At 38.3% G+C, this 15,662-nt stretch overlaps 1 protein-coding gene across 1 annotated transcript in view; it reads right to left on the bottom strand.

Moving 5' to 3' along the window:
- Positions 1-5,873, bottom strand: part of LOC128684519 (chitinase-3-like protein 1) — a 71,092-nt gene extending 65,219 nt beyond the window's left edge. Inside the window, exon 1 of the mRNA XM_070096691.1 lies at positions 5,714-5,873. Within this exon, the coding sequence (XP_069952792.1) occupies positions 5,714-5,762 (49 nt within the window). The 5' untranslated portion in view covers positions 5,763-5,873. The remainder of the gene's footprint in view (positions 1-5,713) is intronic.
- Between the last annotated feature and the right edge of the window lie 9,789 nt (positions 5,874-15,662).

The following is a 15,662-nucleotide window of genomic DNA, read 5'->3' as shown; positions in this document are numbered from 1 at the left end:
TTAGCCCATTCTATAAACTTTACTGTTGAGTTTGAAAAAAATAACTCATTGCCTTTTCTAGATGTTTTAATTATTAAGGGTAATAATGAATTCAAATTTAAAATTTACAGAAAACCTACAAATAACTGTTCCTATGTCCACTATTATTCCTCGCATCAAGATAGAGTCAAACTGTCTGTTTTCTAATCAATGTTTTTGAGAGCTTTACGAATTTGTAGTCCTGAGTTCATAGATGACAAAATTTATGAAATAGGTAATGATTTAAAATACCCAAGAAATGTAATTGATAAATTTTTTAAAGTTACTAGAAATACTTTTTACAATCCAAAAAGGGACAACCAGCCTTATTCAACTAAAAATATGTTGGTTCTCCCTTACCATGAAAACTTGGTTGATATGCCCTCTCTTCTTAAGACTTTTAATATTAAAGTTGTATTAAAAAATCTTGATACAGTAAAAAAAACTTTTGATAAAGAATTCCCCCCAAAATGCTGATGGATGTGTCTATAAGATTCCTTGTAAAATTTGATATAAAGTTTATTACGGTCAAACTGGTAAAAATCTCGAACTAAGATTAAAACAACATAAATATGACAATGCTCTATTTATTCATGTAAGAGATTTTAACCATCCAATTGATTTTCAAAAAGTTGAGAAAGTAGTATCAAGCAAGTCCATGGTCGACAGGAATATAATTGAATCTTGTTTCATAAAAAGCAGTTTTGACAATAATATGAATATTTCCTTTGGTTTATATAAATTAGATCCATTTATAATTAATAGAATTTGGGAAGAATTTAATAATACACTGGACAAATAATAATTTTTAAATTGTCTTGGGTAGAATAGTTTGTTGGCGAGTTGTGCAAAGGACCTGTCCAGTTGGGTCGGCGCGCGTCAGGTGTTTAACTGTTGTGGGATCTGATAGTGAGGTGCTGGCCAGACCCCTTATATAGCTTCCTTGGATGCTTTACTTTCATAGTTCCTTGATAATGTGAGTAGTCACGAAAGCGCTTGGAATTTCTCTATTCTTTCAGAGTGGTTGTTTTGCATATATATATAATATATATATATATATATATATATATATATATATATATATATATATATATATATATATATATATATATATATATATATATACATAAATTCTTTATATGAAATTACAACCTATATTCAAAATTGTAATAGATATTTTAATAGACTAGTTGAAACAATTTTTTATGATTAATGGGAAAGTTAATGGAAAGGGGGAAGGGGTTTCAATGGGGAATCTTTTGAGAACTATTTTGGTCAGTATTTTCGCTGTTCATTATGAGGTCGACTGTTTGAACAAGTATCTGGCTGAATTTAAACCATTGTTATATCGTCGTTATGTTGACGATTCCCTCATAACATCGTATGACCATTTACCATTTTTCTCGTAATATTTAAATTCAAAGCAGTCTAATACTGTATTCACATTTGTAGCAGACAACAGCAACGTCGCCTTTGTTCCCATTCTCACTCAGTTTTAGCTCTACAGTGTAGCGTAAGCCATTGTAGCGTAAGCCAGTGTATCGTAAGCCAGTGTATCGTGGCTTCAGTATTCTCCACTCAATGGCTTATATTCATTATTATTCACTCACTGGCTTATCTCCAGTATTCTCCACTCACTGGCTTATCTCCAGTATTCTCCACTCACTGGCTTATCTCCAGTATTCTCCACTCACTGGCTTATCTCCAGTATTCTCCACTCACTGGCTTATCTCCAGTATTCTCCACTCACTGGCTTATCTCCAGTATTCTCCACTCACTGGCTTATCTCCAGTATTCTCCACTCACTGGCTTATCTCCAGTATTCTCCACTCACTGGCTTATCTCCAGTATTCTCCACTCACTGGCTTATCTCCAGTATTCTCCACTCACTGGCTTATCTCCAGTATTCTTCACTCACTGGCTTATCTCCAGTATTCTCCACTCACTGGTTTATCTTCAGTATTCTTCACTCACTGGTTTATCTTCAGTATTCTTCACTCACTGGTTTATCTATTCTTCACTCACTGGCTTATCTCCAGTATTCTCCACTCACTGGTTTATCTTCAGTATTCTTCACTCACTGGTTTATCTTCAGTATTCTTCACTCACTGGTTTATCTTCAGTATTCTTCACTCACTGGCTTATCTCCAGTATTCTCCACTCACTGGTTTATCTTCAGTATTCTTCACTCACTGGTTTATCTTCAGTATTCTCCACTCACTGGTTTATCTTCAGTATTCTTCACTCACTGGCTTATCTCCAGTATTCTTCACTCACTGGTTTATCTCCAGTATTCTTCACTCACTGGCTTATCTTTAGTATTCTTCACTCACTGGTTTATCTTCAGTATTCTCCACTCACTGGTTTATCTTCAGTATTCTTCACTCACTGGTTTATCTTCAGTATTCTTCACTCACTGGCTTATCTCCAGTATTCTTCACTCACTGGCTTATCTTTAGTATTCTTCACTCACTGGTTTATCTCCAGTATTCTTCACTCACTGGCTTATCTCCAGTATTCTTCACTCACTGGTTTATCTTCAGTATTCTTCACTCACTGGTTTATCTTCAGTGTTCTTCACTCACTGGTTTATCTTCAGTATTCTTCACTCACTGGTTTATCTTCAGTATTCTTCACTCACTGGTTTATCTTCAGCATTCTTCGCTCTCTGGCTTATCTTCAGTGTTCTTCACTCACTTGTTTATCTTCAGTGTTCTTCACTCACTGGTTTATCTTCAGTATTCTTCACTCACTGGTTTATCTTCAGCATTCTTCGCTCTCTGGCTTATCTTCAGTGTTCTTCACTCACTGGTTTATCTTCAGTATTCTTCACTCACTGGTTTATCTTCAGTGTTCTTCACTCACTGGTTTATCTTCAGTATTCTTCACTCACTGGTTTATCTTCAGCATTCTTCGCTCTCTGGCTTATCTTCAGTGTTCTTCACTCACTGGTTTATCTTCAGTATTCTTCACTCACTGGTTTATCTTCAGTATTCTTCACTCACTGGTTTATCTTCAGCATTCTTCGCTCTCTGGCTTATCTTCAGTGTTCTTCACTCACTGGTTTATCTTCAGTATTCTTCACTCACTGGTTTATCTTCAGTATTCTTCACTCACTGGTTTATCTTCAGCATTCTTCGCTCTCTGGCTTATCTTCAGTATTCTTCACTCACTGGTTTATCTTCAGTATTCTTCACTCACTGGTTTATCTTCAGTATTCTTCACTCACTGGTTTATCTTCAGTATTCTTCACTCACTGGCTTATCTCCAGTATTCTCCACTCACTGGTTTATCTTCAGTGTTCTGCACTCACTGGCTTATCTCCAGTATTCTCCACACACTGGCTTAGCTTCAGTGCTCTCCACTTACTGGCTTAGCTTCAATATTCTCCAGATTAAAAATTACTGTTTAGAGATCAGTTGTGGTCCCCAATAACTTTCAGAAATAAATAGCTTTTGTTTAAGAAAATAAGCTAGAAAAACTGGTCAAATAATTTTTTTAAACAGGATAGAGTTAGTTGTATTTAAGTCTAAATATACTATACAACTTCACTTTCAACTCAAGGATGATATACATATTAGACTACAGTTTTCTGTAGTCTAGAAATACATGGGTCATATCTATACTGCTGTGTATATGATGATCTGCTTCTTTGAACCTTCATTTAGCATCATACACCAAGATTGTGAAGACAGTTGATGCAGCATCACACAGTTGCAACACCTGTCTCTCTCTCTCCACTCTAGAGATAAACAGTTCACGTGTAATAATAAACGTTCAGTAAACTTACTTTGTTTCTAGTTGTTTCTTTACTATTTTTTTTACTTAAATTGAAGTTAAGTATATAATATAAAGTTTATTGGGTAACTGGAAGATGGGATGCCAACAGAGTTGATCCTGGGAAATAGGGGGATAGCCCGGATATCCTGGATGAGTAAAGGATCACAATGGAAGTAAGTCACTTTGACTTTTTTGGGTTGTCCTAGGTTTTCTACACATATGCTGCTATGTATGATAATCTATGTAACTGTATTTGTGTACACCTGAATAAACTTACTTGCCCATCGCCAGCAACAAGTCACCACCTCCCATCTTCCCACTCACTGAAGGATATACAATATATATTCTCAAGAAGGTCCGTCGGTTCTCCCAGGACAGTGATTAATTTTTTTATCTTGGTTATTGAACACACTGAAGGATGTTGAGAATATTTGTAAGTGTCGTGTTTATTTATATCAATAAGCTCTTATATCTGCATCGGTAAGTTTTATTTTGATATTTTATCCTTAATTCCACCAATAAAAGTAAGTGCGAAGCCATTTCACCTTTTGTCGAAATGTTATTTACTATTGTTGAATAAGAGGATTGAATGCAAGGTCCATATATATCCCTTCCTTAACAAGGAAATACTAGAACTAGAGGCAGTGTACTCACCTAATTGTGGTTGCAGGGGTCGAGACTCAGCTCTTGGTCCCGCCTCTCCACTGGTCGCTACTAGGTCCTCTCTTTCTTAAAACTATGTATCGTTCCTGCCTCCACTACATCAATTGCCTGACTATTCCACTTCCGGACAACTCTGTGACCGAAGAAATACTTCCTAACATCCCATTGACTCATCTGAGTCTTCATCTTCAAATTGTGGCCCCTTGTTTCTTTGTCCCTCCTCTGTGTATATAAACTGAGGGATGTATATTAGTTTATAATCTGAGTTTGATTCTTATTCTAAGAACAAAAGTAGCTTTGACATCAGTATCTTATCTTTAATTCCGGCTTTAATGATTCCCGGGAAGCTGAAGGGCATTAAATAGAATAGACGTAATATATATATATATATATATATATATATATATATATATATATATATATATATATATATATATATATATATATATATATATATATATATATATATATATCAGCTGTGGTCAATGACCTAGGCTTTGTCTCTGATAACTAGTGATAAGATCCACTTGAAGGTGTAGTGGTGGTGGGAGTAATAGTGGAGTTGGTGTTAGTGGTGGAAGTATTGCTGTGGTAGGTGTAGTTGTGGTGGGGCTAGTAGTGGTAGAGGTTGTGGTGGTGGCAGGGGAAGCGGTATTTAGGGGGTTGTGGTGGTGGGGGTGTGGGTGGAAGAAGTAGCGATGGAGGTGGGGGTAGTGGTAGTGGGGAAAGTGGTGATAGGGGTAGTGCGCCTCCTGGTAGTGGTGGTGGGGTCGTAGCCCTTCCTCTCTCCTTATTTTTCACCCATGACTGACTGTGTTCCCATGTACACACTCTAGTGTCCAGGTGGACCCCAGCTGCCGCAAAGCAGCCACACGAGGCGCCTCATTCCAGACAACACAACGAGACAGTCACACTGAAAGCTGACTTTCAAGCTAATTTCACCTGTGGAAATTATTTCTATTATACTTAGGAGAAAGAGCTAAGCCCGTAGGGAGGGGGTCACTCAGCCCTTGGGGAAATGAGTGGCAGTCAGGTTCGATTCCTGGAAGGGAAGAAGAACATGTGCAGGTCCAAGAATCAAGACTCCTCGCTAGCATCAAGGTGTCCTCCTTGAGGGGTCACCTGTGGTTAGTTTAGTGAATCTGGAAATTAAGCTAAGGTTTATACCTTCAGTTCTGCCCTATTGCTCTCAGGATCACCGGATATACTGATCTTTCTGGTGTTAATTATGTATGAAGGGAGGAGTGCTTACCTATAGCGAGGGCGGAGAGAGCGAGAAGAGACACAACACACTTGAACATGACTCCAGAAACACTAACTCCTTTCTGAGCTCTCACCTCCCAAGCTGTCAGGGACGAGGCGGGTGCCAGGTACCATATTCCCTCAATACCCACACCCTTATACCACTACCTCTTCCTGCCCTGTATGCCACCCTCACCTCCCACAGCTTAATACCACATATCTCGTCCTGGTCTTTGCCAACACTTCCTCCCACTTAATACCACATATTACTGTCTAACCCTGGCTACTGGCACTGCAGTCTTCTAGTCTTTGTCTGGATGCGACAAGAGTCCTGTATAAAGCCAGCAGAACGGGTTATATATCAGGACTGCGTTCCATGGAATATACAATGCACATACTACCTACATCCAGATTGGGAAAGATTTTACCAGAGTACATTGTGCATGCTAACCTACATACTAGGATAAATAGAGTAGTGAGATACGAACTGGGATCTAAAGGACTCGTTAACTGGCATGGTAACTAGTGGTGGTACATGACCTGGTACAAACACTCAGAGAAGAGAAGCACTACCTTCGAGATGTAGCTGGTCTTTAAGACTCTAATCCACTTTTTACTTGTTGTTGTTAGTGCATTTATCAAAGGGGGGAGGGGGAAATTCCCTGACGCTGGTTTTAATAACTAAGCGATTTGCCTAATAAGAGCACCTTAAGAAATGCATGATGTATATACAGCGAGAGATGTGTCTTTCGGTATATATATATATATATATATATATATATATATATATATATATATATATATATGTGTGTGTGTGTGTGTGTGTGTGTGTGTGTGTGTGTGTGCCTATTTCAATAGCTAATATATATACCCATTTAAAACATATTGCTCAGTTTTGTTTCCACATTAAGGTACACAATTATTTCAGATTCAGATGTTTAAGATTTTCTCATATTTCAGCAATGCAAAATAAATGATCAGACTAAAACTACTGAACAGATTTCAGTTTACCAAAGATGATCACATCTGTAATGACTCAATCATTAGAGTAAAACATTACCAATTATTTCTCGACAACAAAAATATGCACCGTGAGCCCTTTAAGCTCTCACTGATGGAAAATTTTACTATGAGTGATCTTATAAAAGACCTATCTGTAAACAGACTGCAAATGACTACTTGTAATACTGACAACTGGTAAGATATCCACATTCAGTGTTTTTCTGTACTATAACCTGGCTGTTCAAAAAAAAAATTGTAGACAGAAATCATGAAAAAGCTATAATGCTAAATAATGGAAAAATATTTTAGAGGAGAGCCAGGTTTGAGAACAGTTTGCAAATATGGATGGAATTATTAGTAACTTGGCCACGCTTTTGAGATGTTAAGATGCTTGGTTCCCTTACAGGTACTAATGCTCGTTGGTCAGTTTGCTACCAACAGTCCAGGTCAAACAGGGTCACTTATAAAATAGTTTAGCCGCCTTAACTACTTGCAGCTGAATACCTGATTCACAGCACTCTCCAGATGGTGAGTCTTGTCCCATTAGTTATTCTCTAAAACTTTCAAACTTGATCAAAATAAATTGCCACATGTGCATGTGTTAGGCAAATGGATATTTTACAGGTATGATATCACCTGGATTGTCTGCTATCACTTGGTAATGAATGTGAGCGGCCATCAAGTAAATGTGGAATATACATGACTGACGAGGTTTTCTCTGAACTGAAAGTAACACACTGTTACTTGTTAGTTGACACACGCAAGCACTGAGAGTAGGTGAATCAGTCACAAACAGCAGCACAACACTGCAGCCAGTACACCAAGTTAGCATACACAAATTATTTAGCATGTAACACACATTTAAATGCCAAATAAGTATCAATTTAAATTTATGATAATGGAAACAAAATTACAGTAAATTAAGAAAAAAACAAAACAGTTTAATAGTTCAAAATCAAAATTTTTACCAGTAATAAAAGCGATTTATCTTCTTTCAGTTTAGAAAATGCAGGGTGATAGAGGCTGCTTCATTGTAAATACTGCATGCTCCCCAATCATATGCACTTGCATATAATTACTGATAATTAAAAAAAGATGCATTGCAAGTCCTTTATCAGCAACTAAATTAAGATTACACAATATATTCTACATGTTATGTAAGATAAGTCTTATTATATCTTCCAAATTCTGTAAACGACACACAAAAACTGATTTTTGTCAGTCTGAATATCTTTAGAATTTCATCAACAAAAATTCATTGTAATATACTGGAGCATCTATTGTTCTCAGTGTAATGCTACGTGATGGATATTTTGTGTTGAATCTTCCCTATAAATAAATCTCATAATGGGTTATGCTGCATAATATTCTATCAGTGGACTTCTGTTCTCTAGCTTACACACACTTATAGAAGTGCTTCAGCTCTCCATATCAAATGGGGCAAGCTCTTCCGCACAACCAATTACAGTTGGTGTTCCACAGGGAAGTGTCCTTGGCCCTCTTCTCTTTCTCCTATACATAAATGACCTACCAAATGCTTCGCAATTACTCAAACCCACGCTTTTTGCAGATGACACTACATACGTCTTCTCTCACCCGAGCCCAGTCACGCTAGCCAATACTGTAAACACCGAATTACAGAAAATATCTACCTGGATGAGGACTAACAAACTTACACTAAACATTGACAAAACCTACTTCATTCAGTTTGGTAACAGAGCTACAGATGTCCCTCTTAACATAATGATAAACGGATCACCTATCACAAAACTAACAGAGGGAAAATTCTTAGGAATCCACCTCGATAATAGACTCAAATTTCATACACATATACAACAAATTTCTAAGAAAATTTCCAAGACTGTAGGCATACTATCGAAGATACGGTACTATGTTCCACAGTCAGCCCTCCTGGCCCTTTATCACTCTCTTATTTACCCCTATCTCACCTATGGAATTTGTGCATGGGGCTCAACAACAAGTAACCATCTCAGACCACTAATTACCCAACAAAAGGTTGCAGTTAGAATGATAAATTCTCACTACAGGCAACACACTCCACCAATATTCAAAACACTCAACCTACTCACCATACAAAACATCCATACTTATTATTGCACCTATTACATACATAGAACACTTAACTCTGATATTAACCCTCCCCTCAAACATCTCCTTGCCAACCTCAACAGAACACATGACCATAACACAGAGTGCGGTTGTGCTCTGCACCCCTCTGCTGTTTCAGGCGAGCTACATCAGTTCGTCAACAGCCATTGAGTAGTGAGGACGTGTGCTGCTCATTTTCCAACATGGCGCTGCATAGCAACAGGCGCATCAACACTGTTTGCGTTGAGTTGACCCGTGGGGCTGTCACGGGAGCCACGATGGATTTGTTACTACCGGCGATTATCCGTGATACCTACGGTATCGCAAATGAAGAGATATGTGGTGTAGCACTTAATGGGACGACACGGATTTTCGTTAAAATGACGTCAGCAAATGTCTACGAAGCAGTGGTGGATAAGTATCAAGAGACCATTATAGCCGTCAATTCAGCTGTATCAGTACGTCTTCATGATGTATCACGATACTACACATGGGTAAAAATCAAGAATGTGCCTTTTGAAGCGACTGATTTTGTTATAAAAGATGAACTACGTAATTATGGTACGGTTCATATGGCCTCTGCAGGTCGGTGGGCCGCAGGACCTTATGCTGGAAGTTTGGAGGGAACATATTCAGTCAAAATGACCTTACGTCATCCCATACCGTCCTATATTATGTTGCAAGCATTTCGAACTCAAGTATATGTAACATATGCGGGGCAACGTCGTACGTGTCGGCTGTGTGGGTCGTATGACCACATAGCGGCACAGTGTGGTAAGCGTCGTGGGAATCTCCAAATATCACAACAGCAACAATCGGAAGAGGTCGAGGAAGTTGAGGGACGAGAACAGTCTTATGCTCATCCGTCTCTACAACGGTCATCTTGGAGTGAAGAGGTAGAAAAAGCGCAGGAGAATGCTTTGGAGGATGCAAAACAGCGAGAAGAATCACCGTCACTGGACATAAATAAAGTATTTGAAGAGACTCTGCCCACTATGGGGGAAGAGGATGTAGCGGCGTCTTTAGTGAAGGCACTGGATGTTTTGTTAGACGAGTCGATCGTCAACCGTGTGGAGGATCCAGGTGCAATTTTGGGATCGGTTGAACATCATGGTGAGGCGACGGATGGAAGCATTGAGTCTAGTGTGTCGCATGGTATGACGGTAAATGTAGCAGAAGTGGAGGTGCATCACGATAGTACTAAAGAAATCCCAATGCAGGTGGAGGGTAGGACGCGAAAGCGAACTGCGACCCCATCAGACTCAGACGACGTGCTTACTCCTGCCCAAAGGCCAGGAAAAAAGTCTTGGGCGGATGTACAGAGGACAGGGAACAGTGAATCCACGAAACAAGGGTTTATCAAGGTGGTTCCCAAAAAAGGGGGGAGGGATAGAGGTGGTGTAAAATGTATAAGTGAAAAGTCTATACCTAGAACGAAAGGAAAACCCCATTAATTGACTTTAAGGTTTTGACAATAAATATTAACGGTTTGAGATCTGAGCGGAAGCGAAAGTGGTTTAATGAATTTTTGGTGCGTCTAGATGTGGATGTGGTATTTATCCAAGAACACAATTACAGAATTGGATATGAGTTAGAAATGGATGGTTATGATGTGTATATGGAATATGCGACGAGGTTAAAAGGAGGCGTCGCCATTCTGGTAAAGGAAAATAGCCCGTTTGTAGTACGCCATAGTGAAAGGGGGGAGGGGAGAGTGATTAGGGTGGATGGTTTATGGGGTAGAGCACACATAAGTTTTGTATGTGTATATGGGCCGGCCGAGGGAGATGTACGACTTAAAACTCATTTTGTACAAGATGTATTAGTATATTATCTACGTAGTTTACCAAATGTAGCGATAATAGGGGGCGACTGGAATTGTGTAATACGACGAAAAGATGTGGAGCCTCGAGGAGCGGGTTGTTGCTTGGGATTCCTGGGAGATTTATTGACGAGTGTGGGTTTAATGGATGTGTGTGGGGGGGGTGGCATGGTGGAGCATACTTTTATTAGACGAGATTATGCGGCGAGATTGGATAGAATGTACGTGTCTAGTGCGATTACAGTGCGGAGAGTGAATGTGATAAATGTGGTTTTTTCGGATCATAGAGGAGTTGTAATGGATGTAGATATTGAGGGTGTGCCTAGAAGGGGTCCATCTTTTTGGAAATTAAATGTAAAGTTATTGAAGAGGGAGGAAAGTCTTTTGTCTTTTGGGCATATGTGGGAACGCCTTGTGGTTGAAGCACCTGGAGATGTGGATTTGGTTAATTGGTGGGAAACGATAGCCAAAAAGCGAATTAAGGAATATTATATTAGTCAAGGAGTGAGATATAGTCAGTTACAATATGGTTTCCAACGATATTTAGAGGGGCAGTTGCGCGACTGCTATGTACAAGCGAATGCTAATTATCCTGTTATAGAAATTGAAAGAATTAAGGAGCAACTACGAAATTTACAAAACGAAAGGTTTGATGGGGAAAGGCTTAAGGGTGGAATCGAAGAGGTTTTGTGGGGAGATCGGCCGTCGGCGTGTGTGTTGAGGAATCAACACAGACGTCGCAAAGCAATGGAGTTAATGGGGTTGAATGTTCAGGTAGGTATGCAGGGGTATAGAGTGAATCAGGTGTTGACGACGACGGAGGGTATGAGTGGGTATATTGATGCTTGGGTTAAATTGAAAACGCAAAGTGTTGGAATAAGTGAAATTGCATTGCAGTCAATCGGTAGGTTTGTGCATTGTGAGCTGACGGAGCATGATCGTTTGATGTTGGGAGGACCGATAACGGAGTGTGAGACTTGGGAGGCTTTATCTGGGGCGCAATTGGGTAAGGCGCCAGGAATTGATGGGTTGCCCAGCGACTTTTATCTTCAAAATTGGAACGTTTTAAAGGGGTTTTTGGTACGTTTATTCAATATAATGAAGCGGGATGGGGTTTTAGGGGAACAACAAAGGTTGGCTGTGGTCGTCCTAGTTCCTAAAGGCGAGCCATTAACGGTTAAAGATTATCGTGCAATCTCGTTATTATGTGGTGACTATAAAATTTTTGGAAGGATCTTGGCTAACAGAATAAAAAAAGTCCTGGGCAGAGTGATTGACAAGGGACAATATGGGGTGCCGGGCAGGTCTATGTATGAAGGTCACGGTATGATTAGAAGTTTTATTGAAGAAAGAGTAAGATTAGGAAGGGGGGGGGGGTATTGGCTATAGATTGGGAGGCGGCATATGATAGTGTGGAACGGGAGACGTTATGGAAGATCATGAGATGGCAGGGGTTTGGGGCGGAAATTATATCATGGGCCAAATTAATGTATCAGGAGGCAACCTTGCGTGTGCAGGTGAATGGGAGGTTGGGAGATCGAATTCAGATGGGAAGGGGTTTGCGTCAAGGTTGTCCCCTTTCACAAATTTTTTTTGCTTGTTTTCAAGATCCCTTTTATAGAGGGATAAGGGTTTTATTGGAAGCAAAGGGGATGGGTAATGTAAGGGATGGGGGAGCGGGCATTGTTGGATATGTCGACGATACGACGATTTTGGTGAGAGAAAACATGGATTTGATTCGGGTAGAAACGTTAGTGAAAGTTTTTGAAAAGGCTACTGGCATGACGATCAACATGGGGAAAACAAAGTATATGAATCTTGGAAAAGGGTCACGTGAGGACGGAATGGTTGCTGAAAGGTGGAAAAGGGTGGACCAAATAAAGATATGTGGGATCGTTTATGTAAATGATATCAAGTTAGCACAGCAAATAAATTCCGTGCGTATCGTTGATAGTGTTCTGAAGCGCCTCAGTGGTTTAAGAGCTGCTAATTTAAGTTTGCAACAAAGGGTGATTACAACGAATGTGCTATTATATAGTAAACTATGGCATGTTACGGTAATATTTCCGATACTTCGTTGTGAGTTAAAAAGGCTACAAAAAAGTGTTTTTAGATTCATTTGGGGAACAGGGAGCGAATGGTTAAGTAGAGCGGTTGTCACACTCCCCGTTGGCCGTGGAGGGCTGGGTCTTATAGATGTCGAAAAGAGGATAATAAGTATGTATTTAAAACATAGTTATAAGCGGGAGGGAGGGGTGAAAGGAGACGGTCTTCATAGGATACATCAGGATATGCGACGGTGGTGGGGGGGTAGGGAGTTCATGATAGGTGAGGCAATGTTACGGGTATTTATAAACGTGAGGGATCCTTTACATATTAAATTGAGAAATCTTGATAGGGCAGATGGTAAGGCTTTGGTAGCGGCGGTAGAAGGAGTTTATCCGATGTATGATTGGCGTAATATTTGGGGGCGTTTAAACAAATTGCGTTTAAAACCTAAAGTCAGAGAAGTTATGTATAGATTTTTACATGGAATATTGCCGTCAGGAATGGTTTTATTCTATAAGAGAATACGAGAGGATGGGGAATGCAAGGATTGTGGAGGATTGGCGACTATTTATCATACGGTGTATTTTTGCGATTGTATTGAACTTATAAGGGTTTGGATGGGTAAGGTTTTAAGGTTAGTGGGGGGAGGGGGTTTGCAGGTCTTGAGGGTTTTAAGTTTAGATATAACTGGGGTGAATAAAAGGGTTGAGAATGCGATTGGGTATATGATTACGGATTATATATATATGATGTGGGCTATGAGGGAGGCGGACGTGCGTGCAAGAATTAATGCGTTGGCAGCAACTTTTTATAGGACACAGTGTAGGAATAAAGGGGTGTATGGAGGGAGATGGGAGAGAGATTTTAGTGAGGGTTATCGAAATTTCACATTAAGGGATTTATGGGATTTGCAAAGTGGGTAAGGGGATACAACGGGCTATTTTCCTAGACATGGGTGTGAGCATGGAGAGCTGTTTATAAGGATGTATAATTGAGTTTTGATATCTATGGGCAATATGGTTATTGCCCCGAGGGTTTCAGGAACTAAAAAGTTATCATTTAGAAATGTGTTGCACTACGATTGCATATTATCATTTATCATGCATAAATCATTTCAAGGACTTTATGATGAAAATTTTCAATGACTCAAATATGTTATAGGTGTCTTTAATGATTTTGATTCAATTGTAATTGTTAAAAAAAAAAAAAAAAAAAAAAAAAAAAAAAAAAAAAAAAAATTGTTTTTCCTAGCATAAGCTACTGGTTCTTATTTTATGTTATATTTTATGCTGTGTTACAGTGTGCTTTTCAGTAATATTATATTACATGTAACTACTTGCATCATTTTTTTCTTAGTTCCGCTGAGATGTAAAATTTCACATCGTAGTTTTGTTTTGTTATATTGGATGTTTTTATTGTGACTTTTAGTATTATCCCGTTTCCTTCTTTGTATCCTAAATACCTATGTATGTTAAGATCTTGTGATAATCGCCTAAATTAATGTTTGAGTATCGTGGTGCTCTGTTAAGCACCTGAGATCTTAGATTTAGTCTCGCATACGTGTGTGTTGACAGGCAGAAACCTCACCTATGTGTGCTTGTGTATGTGTGTCATTGTGCGTGTTTAGTTTTTTTTTATATCTCTTGTTTTATTGTACAATCTTTATAATTTCCAGTGTTTGATGTTTTGTATAAGTAACCTTGTTAGAGATGTTCTTTAACAAATAAATTTTTTTATATTTTATTTAAAACTCAGGTACAAAAATATATGGGTACATAATCAATATGTAACAAGATACAGGCAGTGAACAATAATCAACTGTGACTACACAGTACTGAAGAAGCACATATATAATGACAGAACTGGCTGCTGCACTCAAACACCGCTTGTACGTACTGTGCTTCACATGAAAAGGTGGTCATACATATATATAAATATATATATATATATATACATACATATACATATACATACATATACATATATATATATATATATATATATATATATATATATATATATATATATATATATATATATATATATATATATATATATATATATATATATATATATATATATATATATATATATATATATATATATATATATATATATATATATATATATATATATATATATATATATATGTATATATATATACATACACATACATATACATATACATATATATATATACATATATACACATACACATACATATACAACCCACCCAGTAAAGCTTACACTCCCCCCCCCAGGAAAACGTGCCACTTTCACCTTAGATACACAGTGACAAATCTCTTATACATACACATTTGTAAAAGCATTAAAAACTTCAATGACAATATATTTATAAACACAATCCAGCCAGCTAAACGGCTGACACTATAATACAAGGAATGTCTGAACCTGATGGCTCACATCCACCATAGAACACAATCCACCCTACCCTCATATACCCTATGGTAATAATTAATATCGTGCATGGTGGTGGGTTTAAGACACTACCGCTGACACTTCAATCCCCCCCCACATGCCTAGTAACTGTGTCTGCCGTCACCACTCATAACCACCAACAGTCCTTGATAGTAATTAGCATCTTATAATATATCACCCTAAAAACACGCTACATACATAAACCTACCACAATAATAAATAAATTTACACATTATTCCCTCCAGCAGACAGATTATTTACACTGTCGGAGATAATCTATACATCACATCCTACAGAGAATGGACAACATTAGACATCTAATATAATATGACATGTGTGTCACATGACCTGCTATTGCAGAGATTACTTAAACTCCTACCCCCCCCCCCAAAATGAAAAAACTGACCAGTTTCACCTGGCAATACACAAGATCAAAAACTCATTCACTTGAACATATATAATGAAAATGTGAAAAAAAACATCTGTAACAATATATAAGCAAAAACACCCCAGGCAAGATCTTACATTATATACAATA

The sequence above is a fragment of the Cherax quadricarinatus genome, chromosome 4 (genome assembly GCF_038502225.1).
Source record: "Cherax quadricarinatus isolate ZL_2023a chromosome 4, ASM3850222v1, whole genome shotgun sequence".
In the NCBI taxonomy this organism is placed as follows: domain Eukaryota; kingdom Metazoa; phylum Arthropoda; class Malacostraca; order Decapoda; family Parastacidae; genus Cherax; species Cherax quadricarinatus.
This window is presented reverse-complemented; position numbering and strand designations above follow the sequence as displayed.